This window comes from Rhinichthys klamathensis, unplaced genomic scaffold, assembly GCF_029890125.1.
Source record: "Rhinichthys klamathensis goyatoka isolate OS25496 unplaced genomic scaffold, OSU_Roscu_1.1 h1tg000064l_1, whole genome shotgun sequence".
Classification (NCBI taxonomy): domain Eukaryota; kingdom Metazoa; phylum Chordata; class Actinopteri; order Cypriniformes; family Leuciscidae; genus Rhinichthys; species Rhinichthys klamathensis.
In genome coordinates, this window is record NW_026606607.1 from 1,169,964 (window position 1) to 1,196,957 (window position 26,994).

The 26,994-nt window shown below is 42.2% G+C and overlaps 1 protein-coding gene across 1 annotated transcript; it reads left to right on the plus strand.

Moving 5' to 3' along the window:
* The first annotated feature begins 290 nt into the window (after nucleotides 1-290).
* actr3b (actin related protein 3B) lies at nucleotides 291-24,430 on the plus strand. The gene is made up of 13 exons (XM_056249838.1): nucleotides 291-450; nucleotides 549-598; nucleotides 2,426-2,481; nucleotides 2,842-2,966; nucleotides 5,685-5,795; nucleotides 6,177-6,272; nucleotides 17,319-17,426; nucleotides 17,586-17,729; nucleotides 18,141-18,314; nucleotides 18,403-18,495; nucleotides 22,625-22,750; nucleotides 23,758-23,841; nucleotides 23,948-24,430. Exons 2-13 carry the CDS (start codon nucleotides 552-554, stop codon nucleotides 24,041-24,043), a joined length of 1,260 nt encoding a protein of 419 aa, XP_056105813.1. The 5' UTR covers nucleotides 291-450; nucleotides 549-551; the 3' UTR covers nucleotides 24,044-24,430.
* The last annotated feature ends 2,564 nt before the right edge of the window (nucleotides 24,431-26,994 follow it).

Here is a 26,994-nt window from a genome sequence, read left to right on the forward strand (position 1 = left end):
ATGATCTTGAACCAAATAAGCACCAATTTATAGATCGTCTGCCATTAAAGCTGTGTCGTACGGGGTGTTAAGAAAGTAAACAATCATAATGCGCCACGCGCTCCGTTTACAGGCACGCCACTTTGCCAGCTCGGGAAATTACGGAGCCTACTATGGCAAAATGTTTAGGTCATGCATATTAATTACGCCATGTTGACGTTCCTTATAACCTTCCAGTAGCGAATGTTTATCTGTATAGTGGCGATCGAGGGCTTGGCTCGTGTTGAATATTATTCCAGCCTTTACCATAGTAGGATTGGAAATGTCGCTGTCAGCTCTGTGGATCATGATGAGGCAGCGCGAGTGGATCCAGCATGTTTCTATTTTCTGCCTTCCCTTTGACTCGGGAAGTAGTCGCAGAAAAATAACGGAGCAAGCCATAATCAAGGAACAATTTACACCGCGGTAAAGGTACACCTGACAACCCTGCAAACGACACATCATGGTTTCAATGCAGATGACGTCGTTATTGTTGTGACATGCGGATATGTTTGTATGCTTGTATCTAGCTGATGATGGCAGTGCGGCCCCCTCCATGCGTGATTGACTGCGGGACAGGGTGAGTTTGTTTACTGTCACACACCGATAACCTTACTCCTCCAGTGTCATTTCTGCTGGACCTGAAAAAAAATCAATTGTATGTGCTTTTGCAGACTTTATAAATTTAACTAAATGCGTTGCCATACTTTGCATTTTATTACTCTCTGTGTGATAGATAACACATATAATTACATGATTGATTGCAATGTTTTTTTTTTAGGTAGAAAACACACAAAATTCTAGTCTGTAATATTCCTAAACTTCTTTAAAATGCTTCTGAATAGTTGTAATCTGTTGATTTGGGTCAGGAGGATTAATTCACAAATTTGGATGAGGGATATGTGAATTGGGGGTTGTATATAAATCAAATCAAATCAAATGCAGAAGTAACAGTATTTTGATGTAAACATAACATCTGCATCTGAAAAATAAAGAGGCTCTGAGTGTATAGGAAGCAATATTCCTGATATGGTTTTCGGTATTATCTGTGTTTTCATATAAAATATGTTGGTCTTTATTTAATTAGCTGCCATTTTTCAAGACATTAATCAGGTGCATTATAGCTAGGGTTGGGTATCGTTTGGGTTTTATCCGATTCCAGTACCTACTCGGTATTTTTTAAACGGTTCCGGTGCTTAAACGGTTCTTAAATCGGTACTTAAGAAAATGAAACCGCACACACTTTATCAAAAAATAATACCCTTTAATTTACAGGGCCAAACTGGACACAATATTAACTTAAATCTTTAAACAATATAAATACAAGTAACATATGGTAATAATAAAACCAATATAAAATAAAAATTCATATTTACATAATATCAAATGAAACAATATTGTATCAAACAATGTAATAATACTGGAGATTAATAGAGATTACTAGCAGGCAGAGCTGCCAACTCTCACGCATTGACCGTGAGACTCACGCAAATGACCCTTTTCACACAGAAAAATCGCGGACAAAGAGGACACTGACAGACAAGACAGAGAAGGTTACTTTTGATATGGAACAAATCCACAGCTGTCAGATTCTGTCAATATTTTTACGAGATTCACACAATAAATAACGTTTTGGCTCTTTGAAATGTGACAGATCGCTGTAGCGCGTCAGTTCAAACGGCACGTGATACAGCAGCCTACAAATCCACTGCTTCTTAGCTACGCAGCGTTGAGAGAACCTATGAAAGAGAACATCTCTGGTTGGTGTAACATATCTCTCAATAGGGAACGGGACGCAGCCAAGCTCCTCGCGCTGCCGACCAGCTTCCTTTTTCGGCAGAGAAATCTGAGGATCAGATGGCGCGCGCGCGACAGCATAGTATGACGACGTAAGTGCGTCGATGCGGCGCCATCAGCCAATGAATTGGCTTGATTCTATATGGGATTCAGACTATCGGCACACCCAGAGGGCGTTCTGACACGTAATTTTACACGTGAAATGGAGCCAAACCTTGCGAGAAAGAGCGCGCATGCGAGACAGAAGAAACTTTGCTCCAAACTGTGTAGCACACGCACGGCGGAGAGAGAGAGAGCGAGAGACCTTGTGTGTGTGTGTGTGTGTGTGCGCGTGTGTGCCTAATGAAGTTAGGCACCGAAATCAGGCACCGAAATTTTCTTTCTTATTCGGTCTGGTTACTACCGTTTACGTCGGAACCGGTTCCCTATTGGCACCGAGTTTCGGTACCCAACCCTAATTATAGCTGTACAATAAACTTCCACAGCTGTTATCTGAAAAATGGAGAGACCGTGTACTCACTGGAAATACTGATTGAAAAATTATAAACAAATAGAGCGTACAGGTTTATTCATCTCATTCATGATGATAATCACTGTTCTTCTTCTACAGGTACACCAAGATTGGTTATGCAGGAAACACGGAGCCCCAGTTCATCATGCCGTCCTGTAAGCTGCATGCCAGTTGAAGTTGTTAAACGCACAGCGGGACAGATCAGAGAAGACTAATACTGCATGTCCAGCACTCAGATCCAGGATATAATATTTGGATCACGAATTTAATTAAAAACTGCCTTAGGGAACCACTATTTTAAGCTATTATAAAAAATCTCATTTCACCACTGCTGTAACCTCAATATACTGTAGATTCTGAGCCCATTAACAACTCATATCCTTTCATAACACTTATTGATTGTGTTGCTTTTGTCAAAAGATACTGTCAAATTTCAAATGTGGGTTGAGTTTATTTTATATGAATGTGCTTTGTGACAGCGCTACAGTAAGCTGATTGTAGTGTTGTCACTGCAGGTATCGCGATCAGAGAGACAGCGGGTGTTGGAGATCAGGCACAGAGACGTCTCATGAAAGGGGTGGATGACCTCGATTTCTTCATCGGAGACGAAGCCATTGATAAGCCAAACTATGCAACCAAGGTGATCAGCTGTGATGTGTACTGCACCAGTCTGTTTTTTAGGCCTATAGACACTGTACAATCTACCTCAGGAAGTTTATAAGCATATTTGTTGAGGCTTAAGATGTGGTCATATTTCAGCAAAAATTTGAAATAAAAAAAAAAGGTCCATTGTAAATAGCGTTGAGATGTATGAAGCACAGCACACGAACAACACAACAACACACAAACTTGTCACATGCGACTTCCTTATAGATTCCTATTAAAATTACTGGATTTCCAAAGCAACAGTAACAAGACGTATGCAAACACAAACGGAAATTATAATGCTGACATATTACATACTTAAAGACTCCATCAAATCAAAATGTTATGGGTCCATCTTGAGGCCATCTAAATGCTAGTGTAATCAGCCTTTAAATGTACAGTCAGGTTTTGAGTATAAAATGACTTTGGTCGTGACAACTCTCTGAGAGATGTGCATGGTAATGGATATGGCAATGTTAATGTATTTGGTATTGGCGGAATAGATCTGCAACACTGCTGCTGCAGAGCAAGTACCGAGACTTGCTACTGCCAATACATTTACAGAAATTGCTGTGATCATGCAAGACATGCTGCTGCTGTACATGTAACATACATGAAATAACCCCCGTAGCAGATCTAAACAGGTGGAGCTGGGGAAGGTGGAGGGTTTCTGAAAGCGCGCTGCAGAATGCTAACAGCCAAAGATATCCATAATAAAGGCTAAATGTCTCGTCCGCGCTTCTGGCCAATGGAGGTCGACCTCTGCTCCGCACCTGGCGGCCATCTTGTCACAGGCAGCTCGCTCACTCGTAACATTGTGTTTTAATGGTGCATGTACTTTTAAATAACCATAACTTGCTAAATTTTCTACCGATTTTCAAACGGTTTGGTTTGTTATAAACGTCAGAGATGTAGTTATGACAATGCACACTTATGAATAATAAGTGTATCAATAAATAATCATCCAGAATTATAGCCACGTTAATAACGTTTGTAAGAAACCAAATCGTTTGTAAATCCGTCTAGATTGCAACGAGATAAGAGTATTGTGTTCGTGCTGATCACTCATCTTACATCAGGCACCACAGAGCCCGCCAGAAAGGTTGCCTGTGACAAGATGGCCGCCGGTGATGACGATAGAGACTCCGCCGTAAGACATCTAGCCTTTATTATGGATATCTATGTTAACAGCAACATTACCGGTATTTGAATGTTGATCTGCAGCTCATTGGCCACTGATGCTACATCAACCAATCAGCCGTGCTATGTAGATGACGATGTGATCGCTACCAAATTAGTTAAGGACCTATCAGCCTGCGCCATCTAGAGTTTCATGCCAGAACTTGGTATGAACTGCCTTGCAAGTAGCAAAACAGGTGGGCACGATCACCTTATTATGTTATGCCAAACTTCCTGTTTAAACTGGAAATACATAATTATAGAAAAAATCATTAAATATATGAAAGTGTTTGAAAATGCCAGCAGTGGTTCAATTATCAGGAAGTGTAAAGCTACATCCAACTACTCAGACACTGCTTGAACACGAAGACTTGAGAGGTGAATGATCATTTTGAAGGCGTTACAGGGTTCAATAACTGAGAACAAAGTGAAGGGGCACCGGTCAACCATATCAAGAGCTTGACATAATACTGAGCTATATAAAAGACAAGCACAAAGAAACTATTGCTCAGCTTGCAGTGCGAGAAGAGATTTTGTGATAAAGCTTTTTAAAACCATGTTCGATGAGAATTTGACACTGTCAACCACAAAAACCCACCATACCAGCAGTAGAGTTTGGTGTACCCATATATTTAGTACACTTTAAATATATTGGCATCAAATATTTAACTTAGTAGAGTTAAAATTGTAAACAAGTACTTTGCATGTGCTTTAGTACTGTATGTTAGTCACCACGTCAAATAAGATTGATTCTTTAAAGCACAACAAAAGATTATTAAACCATAAAATGTACTTTAAAGTCAAACTTTTAACTTTAAAAGTGTACTTAAGTGTGTTAAAGCACAACAAAAGATTATTAAACCATAAAATGTACTTTAAAGTAAAACTTTTAACTTTAAAAGTGTACTTAAGTGTGTTAAGAAACATAGTCATGAAAGTGAACTATCTTTAAGTGGTCTTTTATTCCATTATAATATTCAATTATCTGCATGTGCCATTTTAACAATATGCTTGAAATTTGAAGCACACTACAAATGCACATATGATACAATTATGCACACTTCTTTTTCACAATGGGTGGTAGCATCATACTGTTGGATACAAAAAAAATCATACAAAAAACTGAAACATGAAGTTTGTTTTTGGAGAACAAAGATAAAAAAGCCAAAGAAAAACCCTACAATTAGAAACCCCTACAAAAATTTCATAAAAAAAAAAAAAAAAGATTAGCCGGTAATCAAGTACTCGCAAGCGACTGTGATTAAGCTATCTTCCCCAACCGTGAGACTAAAATAGTCTCTCACACTTGCCAAAAAATGCATTGACCACCTCATTCTAGATTAATTTAGCTCTATTGTCATTTTACTGACATTTGGGACAATAATGTGCAATCATCATATTTCATAACTGTTGCTTCATCTGATGAGTATTTTATTCCCAAGTTTGTGTTGTTACGGAGACAACAGACAACATTATCTAAGACTAGAGTGATGAAGAATTCATGTAATGTTCCTTTTCTCTGTGTATACATTAGTGGCCCATCAGACATGGTATTGTTGAGGATTGGGACCTCATGGAAAAGTTCATGGAGCAAATCATATTTAAATATCTCCGAGCTGAGCCGGAGGACCACAGCTTCCTGATGGTATGTCGCCTGTACATTCTTAAAGATGAGATAATGAAGTGTTTGGCACAGTGATTTGAAGTGATTTGTGAAACAGATTATTCCCATTGAGAAACAGAGGAAGCACATACATATTTGAAGCTACCAAATGAAATATTTATTGTTTGCAAAATGATAAATGATGCTGCTTTGTCTGTACCAGACAGTGTTTTCATGTCACAAACAGGATGTTTCCAGTGTGTCTTTTGCATGTGTGCTTTTGTCTCACTGCTCCACTTGATGATGACAAAAGACTTTTTATATGCACTAATATTTTACATTACAAAAGACCAAATTTAATTTATTCAACAGGGCTTTTGTGTCTGTTTATCCTGATGTTGCAGTGCTGTTTTTTCTCCTCAGACAGAACCTCCTCTAAATACCCCAGAGAACCGGGAATACTTAGCTGAGATCATGTTTGAAACGTTCAATGTCCCAGGACTGTATATCGCTGTTCAGGTAGACTTTTATGTTTAAATACTGTGCTTGAAAATTGTGTTTGAAATTACAATAAGGTGTCAAATAAAATCTTGTCAATTAATTAGCATTTAACCCTTGTGCATCAATTAAAAAAAGTTACACATAGGTCCATAGTGGACAAAAATGTCTGTGTCAAAAAACTTTCATAAAATTTTGAAGCTTGGGAGCACATACCTAAGTTTGGTCTCATTTTGAAGCCTTGCCAACTGCATGAAAGCCTATTAACAAAAATTGCATCTTTTTATAGTTAAATGCCTGGGACTGGGATTAAAAATTTCAATGGGGACATTTTTGTCCTGAGTTTGTGTACCTAGTGCAAAATATATTTATTAAAGGAAATGGGGTGAAATAATAAAATTCCAATAAATATACACACCTGTGCCAAAATGTATGCAGTTGGCATTAACACAGGCACTTTTATATATATATATATATATACACTCACCGGCCACTTTATTAGGTACACCTGTCCAACTGCTCGTTAACACTTAATTTCTAAGCAGCCAATCACATGGCGGCAACTACGTGCATTTAGGCATGTAGACATGGTCAAGACAATCTCCTGCAGTTCAAACCGAGCATCAGTATGGGGAAGAAAGGTGATTTGAGTGACTTTGAACGTGGCATGATTGTTGGTGCCAGAAGGGCTGGTCTGAGTATTTCAGAAACTGCTAATCTACTGGGATTTTCACGCACAACCATCTCTAGGGTTTACAGAGAATGGTCCGAAAAAGAAAAAACATCCAGTGAGCGGCAGTTCTGTGGGCGGAAATGCCTTGTTGATGCCAGAGGTCAGAGGAGAATGGCCAGACTGGTTCGAGCTGATAGAAGGGCAACAGTGACTGAAATAACCACTCGTTACAACCGAGGTATGCAGCAAAGCATTTGTGAAGCCACAACACGCACAACCTTGAGGCGGATGGGCTACAACAGCAGAAGACTCCACCGGGTACCACTCATCTCCACTACAAATAGGAAAAAGAGGCTACAATTTGCAAGAGCTCACCAAAATTGAACAGTTGAAGACTGGAAAAATGTTGCCTGGTCTGATGAGTCTCGATTTCTGTTGAGACATTCAGATGTTAGAGTCAGAATTTGGCGTAAACAGAATGAGAACATGGAACCATCATGCCTTGTTACCACTGTGCAGGCTGGTGGTGGTGGTGTAATGGTGTGGGGGATGTTTTCCTGGCACACTTTAGGCCCCTTAGTGCCAATTGGGCATCGTTTAAATGCCACGGCCTACCTGAGCATTGTTTCTGACCATGTCCATCCCTTTATGGCCACCATGTACCCATCCTCTGATGGCTACTTCCACCATGTCACAAAGCTCTAATCATTTCAAATTGGTTTCTTGAACATGACAATGAGTTCACTGTACTAAAATGGCCTCCACAGTCACCAGATCTCAACCCAATAGAGCATCTTTGGGATGTGGTGGAACGGGAGATTCGCATCATGGATGTGCAGCCGACAAATCTGCGGCAACTGTGTGATGCCATCATGTCAATATGGACCAAACTCCCTGAGGAATGCTTCCAGCACCTTGTTGAATCTATGCCACGAAGAATTGAGGCAGTTCTGAAGGCAAAAGGGGGTCCAACCCGTTACTAGCATGGGGTACCTAATAAAGTGGCCGGTGAGTGTATATATATTTAAAAAAAAAACTGAAAAAGACAAAAATGTCCATAAGGTTGCACAAGGGTTAAATAAAATGTAACCCACTTGTTGTGTTGCAGGTCAATTTAAACTAATTAAACTGCTTTAAACACTAGTTAAACAATTTATTTCTGCAATTTTGTGACTTTTATTTAGGGTTGTGAATGTGCATGCAAAGTTTCAACACATAGATGTGTTATGACAAGGATGTACAAATTTTGGTTTTCAATCAACCCTGAAAACGTCTCGGGTTACGACTGTAACCCTTGTTCCCCGAGAAGGGAACGAGACACTGCGTCATCGTTGTGACACTTTGGGGAACGCCCCCAGCGTAGCGCATCTGAAGCATGAATGAAATCTGTCCAATCCTGATTGGTGCTGCGTCATGACGTAGTAGATGACGGCATAACCCGAAGATACAAAGGTAAGCTTGGCAAATACAAACACTAGCTCTTTGCGATGAAGCTAGCGCTCTGCCTGTGATAGGTGTGGCGACGAGACGCAGTGTCTCGTTCCCTTCTCGGGGAACAAGGGTTACAGTCGTAACCCGAGACGTTCCCCTTCGAGGGAACTCGAACTGCGTCATCGTTGTGACACTTTGGGGAACGAAATACCCACTATGCCACACCGTAATCACGCCCGCCCCTAGTGTGAAGCTGGAAGACCAGGCACACTTAAGACGCGAGCACTCTGGCGCCAGGCGTCACGGGGAGTTGCAGACTGTAAAAACGTATGAAGGTGTGCGGGGTGGCCCACCCGGCCGCCTCGCAGATCTCCTGAAGCGAGACGCCAGAAAGGAGGGCCACCGAGAAGGCCATGCTCCTGGTGGAATGTGCCCTCACGGCCATAGGTGAAGGCAAATTGCGCACCTGATAAGCCGTGGCTATAGCCTGGACAATCCAATTACTGATTGTCTGTTTAGAAGCAGGCAGCCCTTTCTTGGGAGAACTAAAGCACACCAACAACTGGTCTGACTTCCTCCACTGAGAAGACTTCTCCAAGTAAACCCTTAGGGCTCTGACTGGGCAGAGCAGGTGAAGTCTCCCCTCTTCCGCCGTCCCATAAGGTGGAGGATGGAAGGACTGAAGAACCACTGACCGTGCCGCACTAGACGGCACCTTGGGCACATAGCCCGGTCTAGGATGTAAGATGGCCTTAACTCCGCCAGGGGCAAACTCCAGGCAAGTTGGCGATATAGCCAAGGCCTGGAGATCCCCCACTCTCTTCAGAGAAGTGATGGCAAGGAGAAAGGCCACCTTGAAGGTCAGGTTCTTTGCCTCAGCCGACTCCAGTGGTTCAAAGGGGGCCTCAGCCAACCCTTCAAGAACCACCGCCAGGTCCCAAGTTGGGACTCTGGAGCGAGCCGCAGGCCTAATCCTCCGAGCCCCACGGAGGAAACGTACAACCATATGGTGCCTTTCCAAAGGCCCAGCACCTATAGGTGAGTGGAAAACCGCAATGGCAGCCACATACACCTTAAGTGTGGATGGGGAAAGACCGGCGGAGAAACGATCTTGGAGGAACTCCAGCACTGAAGCCACTGGGCAGTTAACTGGGTCCACCCCACGCTCTCTACACCAAGTGGAAAACACATTCCACTTTAAGCTGTACAGTCTCCTAGTGGAAGGAGCCCTGGAGCTAAGTAGGGTCTCGACAACACCTGCTGACAGGCCAGCCTCTAAGTACCGAGCCCCCTCGGGGGCCAGACCCAGAGGTTCCACAGCTCTGGCCGGGGGTGAAATATTGTGCCCCCTGCCTGAGACAGCAGATCCCTCCTCAGAGGGACCTGCCACGGGAGGCCGTCTAGCAGTGCTACAATGTCCGAGAACCATATCCGGGTCGGCCAGCGGGGTGCTACTAAAAGTAGGCTGATCCCTTCCCGGCGGACCCGCTCCAAGACTCCCGGGAGCAGAGCGATCGGGGGAAATGCGTACAGACGCAGCCTCGGCCACGTCTGTGTCATAGCGTCCAGCCCCAACGGAGCTGGATACCTGAGAGAGAACCACAGTGGACAGTGGGACGTCTCTCGAGACGCGAACAGATCCACTTCCACTGGGCCGAATCTCACGCACATGGCCTCCACCACCTCGGGGTGGAGTCGCCACTCCCCGGGCCTCAGCCCCTGCCTCGACAGGACGTCTGCTCCCTGATTTTGGTCCCCGGGGATATACATCGCTCTGAGAGACGACAGTTTCCCCTGGGACCACAGAAGGATCTGGTGTGCCAGTCTGCATAGAGGGCGCGACCTCAGACCTCCCTGGTGATTCAGATACGCGACTACGGACATGTTGTCCGAGCGTATCAGGACATGGTGGCCGCAGAGGTCCGGGAAAAAACTCCTCAGAGCTTTGTAGACCGCCAGCATTTCCAGGCAATTGATGTGCCAGGAAGAATGCCGGGTCTCCCACAGACCTCTCGCAAAGCGGCCGTCCATGACCGCGCCCCAACCAGTGAGGGAGGCATCTGTTGAAACGGCTTTCCGGCAACATGATGCTCCCAGCACCGGTCCCTGGGACAGGAACCAAGGTTTCCTCCATATGACGAGGGAACGAAGGCATCTGCGCGTTACCCTGATCATACGGAACGGATTTCCCCTCGGGGAAAATCCCATGGTTCTCAACCACCAATGTAGGGGTCTCATGTATAGCAGGCCAAAAGGTATAACACTGGACGCTGCTGCCATGAGCCCCAGCAGTCTCTGAAACTGCTTCACAGTGAGGTTGTGGCCTAGCTTCGCTCTGGAGACTATCGCCCGTATGGACTCCACGCGTGTGGGAGACATTTGTGCCCGCATGGTCGTGGAGTCCCATACAACTCTCAGGAACGTAGTCCTCTGGGAGGGCGTCAACACACTCTTCTTTGTGTTGAGTCTCAGCCCCAGGCACCTGATGTGGGCCAGAACGACATCTCGATGCCGAACCGCCATCTCGCACGAACTGGCCAATATTAGCCAGTCGTCGATGTAATTGAGTATACGGATGCCCTGGAGTCTCAGCGGAGCCAGAGCTGCATCCATGCACTTGGTGAAGGTGCGAGGGAAGAGAGCTAGGCCGAAGGGAAGAACCCGGTATTGGTACGCTTCGCCCCCGAAAGCGAACCTCAGGAACCTCCTGTGACATGGAAGGATGGAAATATGGAAGTATGCGTCCTTCAGATCTATCGTGACGAACCAGTCCTCGAACTGGATCTGACTCACGATGGCTGGAATTGTGAGCATTTTGAACCTGAATCTCCTCAGAGACCGATTCAAGTGCCTGAGATCTGTTATCGGACGCAACCCCCCATCCTTCTTGGGAACTATGAAGTACCGGCTGTAGAACCCGGACTCCCTGTCTGGCAGAGGAACACGTTCTATGGCCTCCTTGACCAACAGGGATTGAACTTCCTGTTCCATAACCCGAACCTGCTCTGGGCCGACCACAGTCCAGACCACCCCGTTGAACCTCGGGGGAGGGCAACTGAACTGCAGCCTGTAACCCAGTTCTACAGTACGCAGGACCCACGCAGAAATATTCGGAAGGCATGACCATGCGCCGAGATAATCTACTAAGGGAACCAGCCTCTCGAGGCTGGCCTCGGGTGTTATTCGAGACTCGTTCCCGACCCCCTGAAGCGGCTGGCCTGCAGGGAGCGGTCGACAACGGTTTTCGGTGGGCGGACGCGTTCGCTGCCCAGCCGCAAGTCTTAATAGAGGCGGCTGGAGCGGCGTGCGTACGCGGGAAATCAGTGTGGCCCGAAGCGCACTGGACGGCGGGAACACAGCACTGATTCCCCGAGAGCTCCAGGATGGAGGCGACCTCGATCGCTCCACCCCGGGGGGGACAGCTCTCAGCGGTCCGGCAATTAGGACCGCTTGGAGGAAGCCTTCTTTGCCTGAAGGACGGTCCTCAGATCGGCCTTAGGCTCAGAAGGCTTACGACGAGAGCGCCGCCTCCGTTGCCAAGCTCCCTCGGGAGGGGCGCGGGAGGCAACACTCTGTCTTTGCACCTGACGGTGCGAGGAGCTGGCAGGCGGCTGAGGCTGCCTTCTTGAGGCAGTCTTCCCTGAGGAGCCAGAGCGGCGAGGAAGATATTGATGAAAAGCCGCCGACTGCTTTTTCACCTCCTGAAACCTCTCGACTACTGAACCAACAGCACCGCCGAAGAGGCCAGAAGGTGCAATCGGGGAGTCGAGAAGAAAATGTTTCTCTTTCTCCCTCATCCCCGACAAATTCAGCCAGAGGTGTCTCTCCACACACACCATACCAGCCATGGAGCGGCCGATGGCACGTGCCGTCTCCTTGGTGATGCGGAGAGACAGGTCGGTGGCTTTCCTCAGCTCCAAAATGTCACTAGGAGAGGGACCCTCACCCTCATCCAGCTCCTTAAGGAGGTCAGCTTGATAGGCTTGCAAGACCGCCATAGTGCGCAAGCAACTACCAGCCCTCCCAGCCGCCATATAAGCTCTGCCCACCAGCGAGGAAGTATCTCGGCATGGCTTGGTGGGCAGTACCGGGGCCTTAAGGGAAGAAGCAGCCTCGGGGGAAAGATAGCTCGCGAGAGCCTCCTCCACCCGAGGTATTTTCCCATAGCCACGCTCAGCCGCCCCCAGCACATTAGCAAAATCGAGCACTGGGGGGTTGGAGAGCCTGGCTGAAAACGTTTTTTTCCCACGACTTGCACAACTCATTGTGCAAGTCAGGGAAAAACGGAAGGTGGAGGTTGAGACCGGCGCTTATAAAACCGTTCATCCAGCTTACTAGGCGGCTGGACTTCTGGTTCTTCCTGTGGCCAGTCTAATTTTAATTTGGCCACAGCGCGGGTCAGAACCTCCACCAGCTCCTCTTGAGCGGGTGCGTGAAGCGTTTCTGAACTAAGCTCCACATCACCCGCCCGATGCTCAACTCATCTGATTCCTCAGAACCAGATAGATGAAGCATCTGTTCATCCACCTCGTGGGAAGAAACCGCATCGCGGGCTTCCTCACGGGGCGGGAAAACATCTGAATCTTCAGACGAGGATCGGGCAGATGCCGAAGGAGTCCCGTGTCCCGCTGAAAGATCCATCTGTGAGCCCCACGATCTGCGGCGCCGCGCTGCCTCGGCAACCGCGGGCCCAGAAACGCGAGGCTCGTGAACCTGGCCGCTTGACTCATCAAACACGGCCAGCCGCGAGCGCAAAGCCCTGAGCGGCAGCTTCTCACACTCGCTACAAGCGGCTCCCTCGAGAGCCGCTCTAGCGTGCTGCACGCCCAGACAATGCACACACAGCTGGTGTGTGTCCGTGCCCGTAATATAGCGTGGACACGGATGCACACACCGTCTAAACTGCTCGCTAGACATTAGGGCTGCAACTAACGATTATTTTGATAATCGATTAATCTGACGATTATTTTTCGATTAATCGATTAATCGGATAAATTCAATTCGATTTTTTGTTTATTATGACTAAATAAAACCCGGTTACACTTTATTTTAAGGTGTCCTTGTTACAGTGTAATTATATATTTAAGTACAGAGTAATATTAAGTAACTACATGTACTTACTATAGAAATAGGGTAGGATTAGGTTGAGGGTTAGTTGCATGTAATTATGCATAATTTACTGTTATTACTACAGTAAGTACATGTAACATATGTAACAAGGACACCGTAAAATAAAGTGTTACCTAAAACCCTAAATTAGGATATTTATGTGTAAAAGTGTACTTTAAAAAGTGCAAAAGCCACACATTGAGTTTTACAAATATCAATATTTGCATTGTTTTTAATGATAATTGCTGATGGCAAGTTGACAACCATGATTAATGTAAAAAAAAAAACATTTATATCCAACATATTGTTTTAACACAATTTTTGTTTAAACAAATTTACAGACATGTTGTTCAGATGTGAAGATATAAACTAAAAACATCTCAAATATATAATTCATTTCATTTTTATTTAAAATTAATTGAATTACAAGGATAATTTGTAAAAATAAATACAGAAAGACTGAAAACAAGCGTGTGAACAGAGCCGCAGTAGATCGCGTTTGAAAAACAATTAAAACTTAATAGTAGACAAATGCTATATAAAGAGAACGTAATGGAGGTACGCTGCAAGCTAACAGGCTTGATTAAAAAGACAGGAAAAATGATGCATTAGTGCACAAAAATTCGCTGAAAACCACTGAGTACAGTGACTAAAAAAACAATAATTTACTGCTGCTGTTATTAACTGCCTTTATATTTAGTGCTTCGCTTTGTAAAGACCGTTTTAATTTAATATTTCTGCGGTAGCACTATTTTAATCCATCACTTATGTTGCGAGCGAACTGATTGCGCAACCTGATGCTCGAGACACAAAATACAGACATCCCAAGTCTCCCGGAAGTTCTGGAAGTCACCCGCATATTGATAGCGCCTCCCTGATGCTCGCAAATTAGTTCAAACTCCCGGGATTTGAGCGCGCAAGCAAGAGCGCGCATGCAAGACAGAAGAGACTGTGCTCCAAACCGTGTAGCGCGAGCGCGCGGCAGAGCAACGGAGGGAGAGAGACCTTGCGTGTGTGTCTCATGAAGCGCGTGTAAGACAGAGAGCATCCTGATTGGCCTGTTTCAACCAATCACCAGTAAACGCTCCCTGTGACGTAAGCAGACCAACTAATCGATAATGACATTCGTTGACAACGATTTTCATAATCGATTATTATCGATTTTATCGATTAGTTGTTGCAGCCCTACTAGACATACTGCTTATGATAATAAGGACAGACAACAGTAAATAGGACAAACAGTCACACAGAGCGCTTCAGCTGAAGAGCGAAAAGCTAGTGTTTGTATTTGCCAAGCGTACCTTTGTATCTTCCGGTTATGCCGTCATCTACTACGTCATGACGCAGCACCAATCAGGATTGGACAGATTTCATTCATGCTTCAGATGCGCTACGCTGGGGGCGTTCCCCAAAGTGTCACAACGATGACGCAGTTCGAGTTCCCTCGAAGGGGAACAGTGAAGAGTCAGGTAAAAAAAGATAAGACAAAAAAAGGCCTCCTTGGCCGATGCGGAACAGGCAGAATTCTCAGGAACGTCTCTCTTGGCTGACTCGGAACAGGCAGAGGCGGTGGGAGTGGGAGGCAGGGCGGGAATATCGAAGACATCAGGAACTCATCGCTGGGTGACGAAACAGGCTCGGTGCAGGAGGGCGAAAGAGGCAGTGTGCTAACATTTGTGCTCTCCTTCAAATCAAACAGTTCAGCACATCCACATCAGCCTTTGTTGACGATGTTGTCCACAACATCCCCTCATATTCCACCAGTATTCCCTTGGTGAATTTTTGCCGGCTCACGCACCTGGTCAGATGTGTTAAGTCCTATTCGGACGGGATTAGTTTTTACAAGGGTAGATTGAGTATTGTAATTTTACCGCAGGACGTCTGTAATAATACTAATTCGCATTGGATAAGAAATCTCAGTAAAACTAGCAGAAGTGCATGGGAGGGGTAACTCGATTAAGCACCGCCGTCATCTTCCTGTCGTCATGTGCGTATTATGTTGCTTCCTGATATCACGTGCGCAAACACATATAGCCTATATTTATATATATATAAAACGGTTAGGTCTGGTCGAACGATGTATTAATTAAGTTCAGATTGGATTATGTTGGTAAAAGACAATTACCTTCGTGCCTCTAACAAGTGCTTTCGACCTTCTTTTTGATCTGAATGGTATGTGGAAAACACTTACCATTCAAAAGCTTTGTCACAGTCCCACCGCCTAGAACGCAACTGAATACTTTTTCAAGCACCATACTTGGAAAAACTGTGGAAAACTACTTTTAAACAGGAAATGACAGAATATTTACGTACATATTTACAGCGGGTCTATTTGCACGGGATTAGTATTACCTGAGGTAATTTTTCCAGACCTTTTTCCAGAAGGTAAAAGTTGCTGTAATCTTTACTGACATTGTCCATAATGATTACTGAGATGGTACATTCGGACGGGACTAAAATCACTGAGAAGCTCTGGTGAGAATTACTTTACCGCACCTCTCCATGTTAAACCAATCCCATCCGAATATGGCTTTAGGCTCAGGTTCTGGTTCTGGGGTGATATATGGCTTAGACGTTGGCTTTGGCATCACGGCAGGCTCTGTGCCCACAGTGGGCTCTAGCTTTATGCCCTTTGGGACGGTGGTGGCAGATGGCTCAAAGTGCACAGCGTGAACTGTGGTTAGATGATCCTTCACTATCTCGACAATGGTAAAGGGGAATCCTCAGTGAACCAGGATCCAGTCCACAAACTGGAAGCATTGAGCCCTATCCGGAAAAACACACTGAGGCGTATAGTTTATCATCATCGTATAGTTTACCAGATGGAGAAGGTCTAAAAATGTGTCTCTCGAGGGAACGGTTCCTCTGGGATGGGAGGAGGATACGAACAGCCACTAGATCCATTTGTATAATCTGTTCTTCTGCCAGCAGCGGTTGCAAAAATAAGGGAAAAGAGCTTGATCTATTCACTGCAGTAATGATTTATTAACAAAAAAAACTCAAAGAAACAACATACTCCGGAGTATTTAGACTAGATAAACTGGAACAGAACAATAGGTAAATCGGACAAGAACAGACAAATGAACTGAACAAAACACAGGGCTTAAATACAACAATTTAATCAACAAAATGAACAACAGGTGCAACTGGTAATCAAATCAATGAACTCAAACACAAGAAACAAAATTAGAACATGTATCCAACCCACCCAAAAACAGAAACTGACACAGATTACCCGTAACATAATCGTGACCGGAACCTACACTTGCTATAGTGACTAATGCAGCATTAACTCTCATCTGATTGATAGAGACAGTTTGTTTTATACATTCATCTTGGCAGCATTAATAGCAAGTCAACTTTCAACTGAACCATGCACATGCATTTTAAAAACTTACATAATGTTCTTGTGTATTTCATTCAACTGCTCAGGTAGTGTCAATAGTGTGACCCATTATTTCAGTAATTCGCACTTTGATAGCATACAAATATTTCTGCACATTATCTCTCATTTGATTGTCAGTCTCTACTTTTCTGCCATGTCCACACTTTTCCATCACTACTGTTATTTAATACTGCGTGTCTTTAGTAAATCCTGATTGTAGTTGTTTAACGCCAAAAAGGGGGTTTGCACTGATGCAAGCTATTTTTAAGGCTGGTTCAAAATGTCAATATATTGTTTGTTTTAGTTTCCATATAGTTCCATGTCCCGTTTTATTACATATCACTGACCTACAGTCTGCAAAAATCCAAGGTATCCTATCCAAGGTAAACTTTAGGACCATTCACCTTGGACAAAGTCTTGTATTCTGCATGGAAACAGCAACTTATTTATCTATGTGGCCATTTTTCAGGCTGTTTTGGCATTGGCAGCATCATGGACTTCAAAACAGGTTGGAAAACGAACACTGACAGGAATCGTGATTGATAGCGGTGATGGGGTCACTCATGCCATACCAGTGGTAATCAACACAGAAATACATACAATGCTATGAAAAGTAATATATAAGGCAAAAATGCATGGATTTCATTGTATTAGATCAAGTGGTCTGCAAACAAATGCTGCTGGAGCTTTCCTCAACAATTTAGATGGCTGATTTCTGTTTGTTTTTATCTCTTAGGCCGAAGGTTATGTGATTGGCAGCTGTATAAAGCACATCCCTATAGCAGGAAGAGACATCACCTACTTTATTCAGCAGCTGCTAAGAGATAGAGAGATCGGCGTTCCTCCAGAACAGTCACTGGAGACCGCAAAAGCTGTTAAAGTGGGTAACAGCAGGGATGATATTCCTTTCTCTGGCATTCCTCATTCTGATTGGTTAGTCGTGATATTGAATGGTCAAATATTTGTATATAATGACCAGTAAACTTATATTTCACTCATTCCAATATGACTGTCCAATGTACAGTCAGTGCAGAGGTTCTGAATACCTTGTCTGGGTTACTTTTATTATAATAGCCAGCAGACTATACATTATCCCTTACTTAGCCTCCTATTTCTCTCTTTCACATGTTTTCTTTTTTTAATAATATGAATCAGAGTGATATGATATTCTGTAAACCCTTGAAATAAATAAAAAAATCAGTAGTGTCACACTTACTCTATCATATTTATATGTAATACAACTTTTGTACTCCTTATCTGTAATACTCTATTGTTTTCTTTGATTTTTTAGGAAAGGTATTGCTACATCTGTCCAGACATAGTGAAGGAATTCACAAAATATGATATGGACCCTGACAAATGGATAAAAAAATACAAGGGAATCAATGCTATCAGCAAAAATGAATTTCTAATAGATGTCGGATATGAGCGTTTTCTGGGACCAGAGATATTTTTTCACCCTGAGGTAGAAATGCCACACTTTCTGAATTATTCAACATGTATTCCCAGAATGACCTTTGGAAACTGTAGTAAAATGTCTTTGCACTCTGCAGTTTGCCAACCCAGACTTCTTGCAGCCCATCTCAGATGTAGTGGATGAAGTCATTCAGAACTGCCCTATAGATGTCAGAAGACCACTTTACAAGGTACTTTTATCACCATGCAATTTCAGTGGTTCTCTTTAATATAAATGTATACAATATTTTGGAAATGTTATTATTTGATAGTGAGGCTTGTTGAGGAGCCAATATTCTTAATGAAGACCAGGAGTCAAAGTTGACATTCAATCAGTTGACAGAGAGTTTACTAAAGACACTCCACACTTCCAAAGGTGGTAGAAATGAAAAAGAGGATCCAGCCTTGAACTAACTTAGGATACAGAAACACTAGTACGTACAGTATAAGCATATGGGAAATCAGATGATGACATGTGTACAGGTTCTGTTAACAGTACAGATAATTCTAGCAATGTCCAAACATGGTATTCTTTTCTTTACGCAAATTAGATTATCTATGCATGTCTTTGTGGAACACAAACAAAGATATTTTGAAGAATGTTGTTAACCAAACAGTTCATCATTGATTTCCTATTACCGTTATACTACAAGAGAAGGGTAAATTTACCCCATTCACGTTTACTTGATTATTCAAGATTTCCATTTAGCTTCAATGGAAAGGAGTGTTAAACTCCACTCAGCACTTCCAAAAATTTGTATCCTGGTAAATTTGCATTACATTATAGGAAATGACAACCGCATTAAGTAATTAGTGTTTGAGTGAACATTTGCCCAAGATAACTGGAGATCATTTAGGCCAGCCATTGACATGCTATATATTTTTCTCATTCTGAGAAAAAAGTATGAACTCGCAATTGCGACACAGTAGTTTACAGTGTGCACATCCAAAAAAACCTAAGAGCAGGTGCTTGTCCAAAAAGAAACCAAGAAGAATGAAAGGACAGCACACTTCAAAAAAAGAACAAAACCTTTTGAAAACAGAAATGGTAGAAACTTTGTTTGTCTATCAGTAACATAGTTTGAGAGCATTGTGGCAATGTTTCACAATACTGAGTGTTACAATTTGTTCTGTTCGTTTTTCTCTGTTTTCCTTACCTTTATACTGTCTATTGTTTAATCAATAAAACAGGTTAATGGGAGCTCACCACACACCCATATCTGTAAGAGAAAGTCACTTCATTCAAAGAAAATTAGTCATTCTTGCATTTCATTAAAGTGCATGTTCAGTCACCCGTTTGACTGTATATTGCCGTTTTTATTATGGTTTATAGTTTTCATAGTGGGATCAGTTCTTTTATTTGTCCAACAGGGGTCAGTGTGTATCCACTCTGTTCACAATTAATCTAAATTGTCTGGAATAGAGAGAGCTTTAACTGATCCCCGCAAATGGGACTGAACAGCTCTGAAATAACCTCAGTATCCATTTCTATATCTCACAACTCTCAGCCTGAATAAACAGTGTCTTGACAAATTCAATTATGCACACTTATAATTAGTGCACATCTGCAATAATTTGCACAGAAATTATTCTTATTCATTTGCCTACGAAAGAAGCTTCACTGTGGACTATATTGAAGGAATTGGATTTTGAGTGGAAAGTGCTTTCATGCTTTTTTAGTTTTATTTTCTTTTTCTGCCACCATTTCTTGAGGTGTAAAAAATCTTGGCAGCAAAAGTAAACTAATCAACAAAGGGCGCTGAGCAGCGATCGGCTCATCTAGGGTTGTCTCTAGAAATTAAATCAGCCATCTGTGTTAGAGAATGTTGCTTCTTAAATGAACATATTACAATATTGTTTTACTTGTTGTAAAAAGTAACTTTTTACATTTTTGCATTGTTATTTTGTATTATTAAATTTCTTTTGCATTAGTGCAAGATAACTGAGGCTGTCTCTCCTCTATAATGAAAGCTCTGTGTTTGGCATGTAGGCATATTTCATTATTGGAAGTGCTATTTTTTTTTTTTTGCTTTGAACAAATGTTTATCTCCCCGACATAGATTGCATGCAGTGACATTTAGGCTATGCCACGGAAACTTTGTTCTGACAACTGCAAAGTTTATGGCTACCCAAGCCAGTTCTGTTATTTCCTCTACAAATAACAAGCACTACAGGATTTCACTTGAAAAACCTGGAATTATTTTCATATATCATCAGTATTTTGAAGTTTTTAAAACAAATATTGGAGTGGGCTGAAGGAAGTTACAAAAGAACTACAGTATGCTCACACACAATAGCAATTCCCATCGTGCTTTCAGACCTTAAATATACCAATATTTCTCCCAGCATGCAAGGGAGGTTTTCAATTGCATTTTTATGCTTTGGACTAGAATAAAGTCAACGTGAAACATTTTTCTTTTACATGTTCACACTTGATGTAGTCAAGTCAAGTAACCTTTATTTATATAGGGCTTTTTATAATACAGATTGTATCAAAGCAGCTTCACAGTGATAACATGAAAATAATACAACAAAGTTTGTTTCTAGAAGAAAATTGCATCATTGTCCACCTTAAGTAAGGCAGATCAATAATATTGTTGAATATTAAATGTCCCCAACTAAGCAAGCCAAAAGCCAAGGCAACAGTGGCAAGGAAGCAAAACTCCATCAGTGACAGAATGGAGAAAAAAACCTTGGGAAAAACCAGGCTCAGTCGGGGGCCAGTTCTCCTCTGGCCAACGAGCAAACATGATAATGATTCAGGCAGCATTACATGTCAGAAGTCAGATTGGATCAGAACATTCAGAATATTTATCCAGTTCCATCTGGTTGGAAGTCGGAGTCATCACGCCGGTATGGAGACGAGCTTGTTGAGGATCAGTGCCGATGGCTGTCGTGTCGATGAGGCCTTCACAGGGCTGATGAGGCTGGCACTTCAGGGATGCGTTGTGGTCGTGTCCAGGCGCAGGTCCACCATCTGATCTGGATCCGGCCCGGATCCGGCTGACTTCAGTAAACCTCAGAATAAACAGAAAGACTAACATTAGCGTAGATGCCTGAGATGTAGGACTGAGTACACGGATCGATTTTGTAGATATCTGCCATTTAAATCTGTGAACTGTAAAAGCTGCACAATGTCACAAGTCTTTCATCAAATCAGAGGAAATATATTTACAGGCTGTTCTGTGCCTGCTCAAAATTCAGTGTAAAGGCGTAATACCACATTAAAGCCAGACTAAATGATGCCTTCTCTGACTGAAACTGGTATAAACGTATGCAGTTGTAATTGCAGTGTTAATGTATTTATTCCACCTTTGAGCAGCATTAAATTGTAAAGACACTTAAATGCCACGTCAGAAGCACTTCTGTGCCATTTTTGCAGTTTAAATTGACATTATTTGATTATCCTCTGCAGGGGGGGATCAAGTCTTCAGGTAGAGAAATGAATTATGAATAAATTGAATTATGAAAATGTAGTTTTAAGTTCACCAAAGAAAAGAGAAATAAGGGAAATAAAGGTGCTGGTCTCTTACCAGCTTCTGGTCTGCATTGTACTGTAGATTGAAAGCTGTTTACCTCAGTGAAAGGGTCCACTACCACAGTCCATCCACTTTTTTAAACTCATCAGTAAAGATGGAGAAAGCCAGCCTTTTATTCCCTAGATAGAGAACTAGCATGTCCTAATCCAAATCGCAGAATAGCTCTCCTCAAGTTCGTTAAGTGAGGACTGAGCCCTGTAATGAAACTCACATCTCCTGCAGACACCCTGTTATAAGCTGACCTCAGTCGGCCCATGGTCATTTATTCCCAGCATGCAACTCTACTGGCCTTTGCCGACAATGTAACAGTAGTTTATTGCAGAAGTATATGTGAAAAAGCTATATTTTGGTTTTATTTGTTTATTTATTTTTAATGAAAACATTCCGTGGACTTTAAGATTTATGTGGACAAAAACTGAACTATTACTTGTTTCCACAGAATTGCATTTCTTAGAATAATTTGCTATTACCAAGGAGGTTTCTTTATTTTCATTTCAGTGATTTAATTTCTGTAGTGTTGTGGATTTTATTTTGATTAAATTTGTATTTAAATAGTTTTTCTCAGCACAGGGATAGTAGAGCGGTGATGCTTTGTCTTTGTCATAATGAGTCCATTCGAACAGAAGCAAATTTGTGCATGTTTATAGATGCTTTTGCATTAATTTTTCCATGATTTATATACTTGAGTTATATGGGTTTTTTTTTTTTGGGGGGGGGGGGGGGGGTGAACATAATGAAAACACAGATATATCAGAATTGTGTGTGCGTTTGTGTGCATTAGAACATTGTGCTGTCGGGAGGCTCCACCATGTTTCGGGACTTTGGTCGCAGGCTGCAGCGGGACCTGAAGCGCGTGGTGGACGCCAGACTCAGACTGAGTGAGGAGCTCAGCGGCGGCAGAATAAAGGTCTGATCTCATTAATGTCTCCGAATTTCTCACCCCACACTCACAATCATCATGTGTTGTAGTGCGTTTTGGATACTTACTCTGTTTTACATCTTTTCCTTTGCTTTTTTCGCACACAGATGATAACATTATCAAAAATGGACCTGTAAAAACTACTAAAAGTGTTGTGTTATGTATGCCAGGCCAGTAGTTGGAGATGTCACTTTGTAAAATAACACTACCAGCCTATAGACTGAAGACGTTAACGCATGCGCATGACATCACCGTTTTCACAAATTCATGTTTTTGTAGTTTACATAGATGATAACAGTATTTTTATTTTTTTTACTTTGAATTTTCAGGCTAAAACGCATAAAAGGTTTTCAGTTTTTAGTTGAAAACAGTGTCGTGTACACAGCCCCTTAACTATCCTGCTTCTTATAATGCCTCAATTTGTCCACAATTATTTATTTTATTTTATTTTTCATTTATGTAACAGCCCCGCGAGGCAACATTGCCTGGAAAAAAAAGTGGTAAAAAATAATAACATCATACAGTATATTTTTACATTCCTAAAAGAGCACACATAAGCATTTCAAAGAATATTATATATGCATTTACTTGGATTCCCTTCACTTCGCTTTTCATTTCAAGTGTTTGTAAATTTTGAGTGGAAATATTTTAAATATACTGGATACATATTATACATATTATACTAGAGTACATACTGTATACAGACACACATAAGCTGGTAAAACAAAAAAAATAGTTTTAATGCATAAAGTATTTGTCTGGTACCTTTTATTGGATGCTTAATAAACAGAACCTTTTTAAATGTTTTTATTATTTAGACCCGTAAGAATATAAAAAAACAGTGTACATATAGTCGCATTAGTAACCTTATTAACGCTGCAAGATGTAATTAACTTCCATAAATTGCAGATCCGTTATTTATTTCCTAACATGTTTTTAGAGACGTTGGTGAATACATAGTGACATTCTTTGAATACATCTGATTCCTCATCCAGCCCAAGCCCATGGAGGTGCAGGTAATATCTCATCACATGCAGCGATACGCCGTGTGGTTTGGGGGATCCATGTTGGCTTCTACGGTAATGCTCACACAGGATATTTCATTACAGTATATGTCACAGTCTCTTTTTTGAATATATTTATCACTTAACCACTGATTCATGTCCCTTTCTTAACATTCTATAGCCCGAGTTCTTCCATGTCTGCCACTCTAAGAAGGACTACGAGGAATATGGACCCAGAATCTGTCGCCACAATCCAGTCTTTGGCATCATGTCCTAGTGCTGGTCTTGCACCCCGCTGTAAGCCTAGATATCAATTCAATCGATTTATCACCTCACCGTACTACACTTTGATTGCCACTCCTCTTTGAAAAGGAATAATTCAGGCTTTGACAAGCTTAGAATAGAAAGAACAAAGCTTTTTGTTTATCAGTGAAAATGTCAAAGCCAGGCACAAGGGTATTATGTGGATTGGATCTGGAGACTTGAGGCTTGTGCTTTGATAGCAAGCGCTGAATGTGCAATACTCTAAATGCAGCAAAAGAGAGGAATTGAAGAATTGCGCATTGACTGCAGGCTGCGCAGGTGAAGCTATACAGTTGGGTCGGTTTACTTGGCCACTCATATTTCAGTTTCTGTGTTTTGTTTGTATTTTAAAGGAAAAGTTTGAAAATATTTGACAATTCTGTCGTTGTGTTGTTTCAAATCCATGTGACTTAGTTTTGTCAATGAAACACAAAAAAGATGTTTAGGAGAATGTCCAAGCTGCTATTTTTCATATGATGAAAGCATGCAGTGACTAGTGGCTGTTAAGCTCCAAAAATAATAATAATATTAAATTTGTGAATAAAGACTTTAATTTTGCTCTGTTCTTCTATCAAAGCTATCATATGACATCAGGGCCCAGTTGTTCGAAAGTTTGATCAGATTTCGGTTAATTGATTGGATCAAATCTTGAAAATGGGTTGTTCAAAAGAAGAAGAAAAAAGGGATTCTAAAATTGGATTAGATCACATAATCCAATCTTGGTTTTGATTTGGATCAAACCTTCAGTATGTGTTGTGGAAAACTTTGAAGTAAGATACTTTTAATCCAAAAGAAATCTGGATTATCCAGATCTCAGCAGAAGGGTGCATTCAGGATGCATTTCAGGAACAAAATGTAATAGAACTTGGTCAAATATTACAATGTTTGTATCTTTGACACATTTATAGATGTCAAAAGGCATTTAATTTTAATTGTGAATGATCATTAGAAATGAAGCAGTCAAAAGCAGTTTCTAACAATTGCATCCCTCATTGCTTGTATATTTTTATTTGTTTGTTGTGGATCAGATGAGGGGTCTAATGGTCTGTTCCATTTGTCCTCGGACATGGGAAATTCGCAGGCCCCAGTAGGAACTTTTAACTGGAACGCCCCCTCAAGTAGGATTTGTGACTGGGAAAATCAGGGGAAGCGCAACAACCCCGGCATGGCTGCTCAGCACATCAACCATAGTGAAACAGTTGTGAAATATTGTTTATTAGCACTTCTGTTTGTCTCTGTCTCAATAAACTCAGTGGTCCACACAGTATGATCCAACCTCTGTGGACATGCTACTTCAGCAGTATCTGTGCAAAATATTGCTTGTTATGTGTTCCATCTTAGTTTTCTGATCCGTTAACGCGGTCAACTCGAGTGTGACATTCACAGTTTCTCCATCCCGCATCCCAGGTAAATGGAGTGGAGTGTTCAAATGCACGTTTTACGCTGAGTGTTCTACCTGTTGTTTTTTACATAGCAACCTGTTTTGCTATCCAGGATCAGTTAATCCATCTTACTTTTGTGCTGGTTTTGGAAAGCAACATAGGATTGAATCAGCCTGATACAAACATGATTACCAAATCTAGAGGTGCATTCACACCATGTCGTAATTACCCAACACATTCTCATCCCAAGGCGTCATCTAACTGACACTTTTGACCATGCGTCAACATGCCGACGCACATGGTACCCCTTAACGTCAATATGAGACGCTCATCCTCGGGCGTCATCTAACTGACGCTTTTGACCATGCGTCTAAATCCGACGCACATGGCACCCTTTAGCGTCAGTTAGATGACGCTTCCGTTATGGGTAGGTTTAGGTCTGGGGTAGGGTTAGGGTTAGACCACTAGGAGGCGCGTCTCATATTGACGCTTAAGGGGTACCATGTGCGTCGGCATGTTGACGCATGGTCAAAAGCGTCAGTTAGATGACGCCTTGGGATGAGAACGGGCTGAATTACCACAATTACATGCTTTCAACTTGTAAAAAGCGTTCACATTCTCATAGAGCTCGTAATTACAGCTTTTAAGATGTTTTGAGGAATTGTTTGAGAGATCCTCCTTGTACCACGTGACCACTGTACCACCTGACTGCTTCAGATTCATTTAGGCGTTGATGGTGGTTCCATAGAAACGCATAATTCCCAATCCGAAGACGTGAACATCTCCGAATAGAACGTCATTGTGATATGTTGTCCCATTTAGAGCAAGTGCTGGAAATCCATGCTACATTTACGGCATGTCATACCGTTGTCTCAAGATGACAGCATGTGACGATCTATTCAGGCTGATTCAATCCAATGTTGCTTTCAAAAACCAGCACAAAAGTAAGATGGATGAACTGATCCTGGATAGCAAAACAGGGGATTTCTAAATCCAGATCATTCTGATCCAGATGCAAATCTTTGAACAACTAGGCCCAGAACTTATATGGTCAAACAGATCATTTTTTGATGCTATTCTGGTGCTTGGAGCTTGATAGACATGCTCATTAGCTATATCACAAAACTTTTCCTTTTGTGTTGCATGGAAGAATGTTCAAAGTTTGAAAGACAAGGAGTGAGTAATGGTTTTGGACACTACTACGAGTGGCTGTCCCTTCAAATTGTGCACTATGTAAAGGTACAGGGGACAATTCCAAGCACAGCCTAGACCCTTCCAGGCAGGTGTGCTGGGGCAGGATTGCACTCCCTTGCGGTAAAGGTTTTTGCTGTGATCTGTATGCATGTACGTGTAGGTGCCTGAGATTGTTTCGTATCAGCAGTCATGAATGAAAAGTAGAATGTCAATGAATTGTACATACATAGAGATTTCTATATTATATGATGGATTATTTCAGAATTAGTTTATATTTGTATTGAAGTGAAAATGGATTTGTGGGCAGTCAATTAACATAACTATGAATTTGAAGCAGTATATTCTTACT

What these genes read in the sequence shown, in the direction of transcription:
- actr3b (XM_056249838.1), top strand. Translation starts at nt 552, where the DNA reads ATGATGGCAGTGCGGCCCCCTCCATGCGTGATTGACTGCGGGACAGG. An exon ending in AGATATTTTTTCACCCTGAG is followed by an intron (nt 18,315 to 18,402) that starts GTAGAAATGCCA and finishes TGCACTCTGCAG; the next exon opens with TTTGCCAACCCAGACTTCTT. An exon ending in GATCCATGTTGGCTTCTACG is followed by an intron (nt 23,842 to 23,947) that starts GTAATGCTCACA and finishes AACATTCTATAG; the next exon opens with CCCGAGTTCTTCCATGTCTG.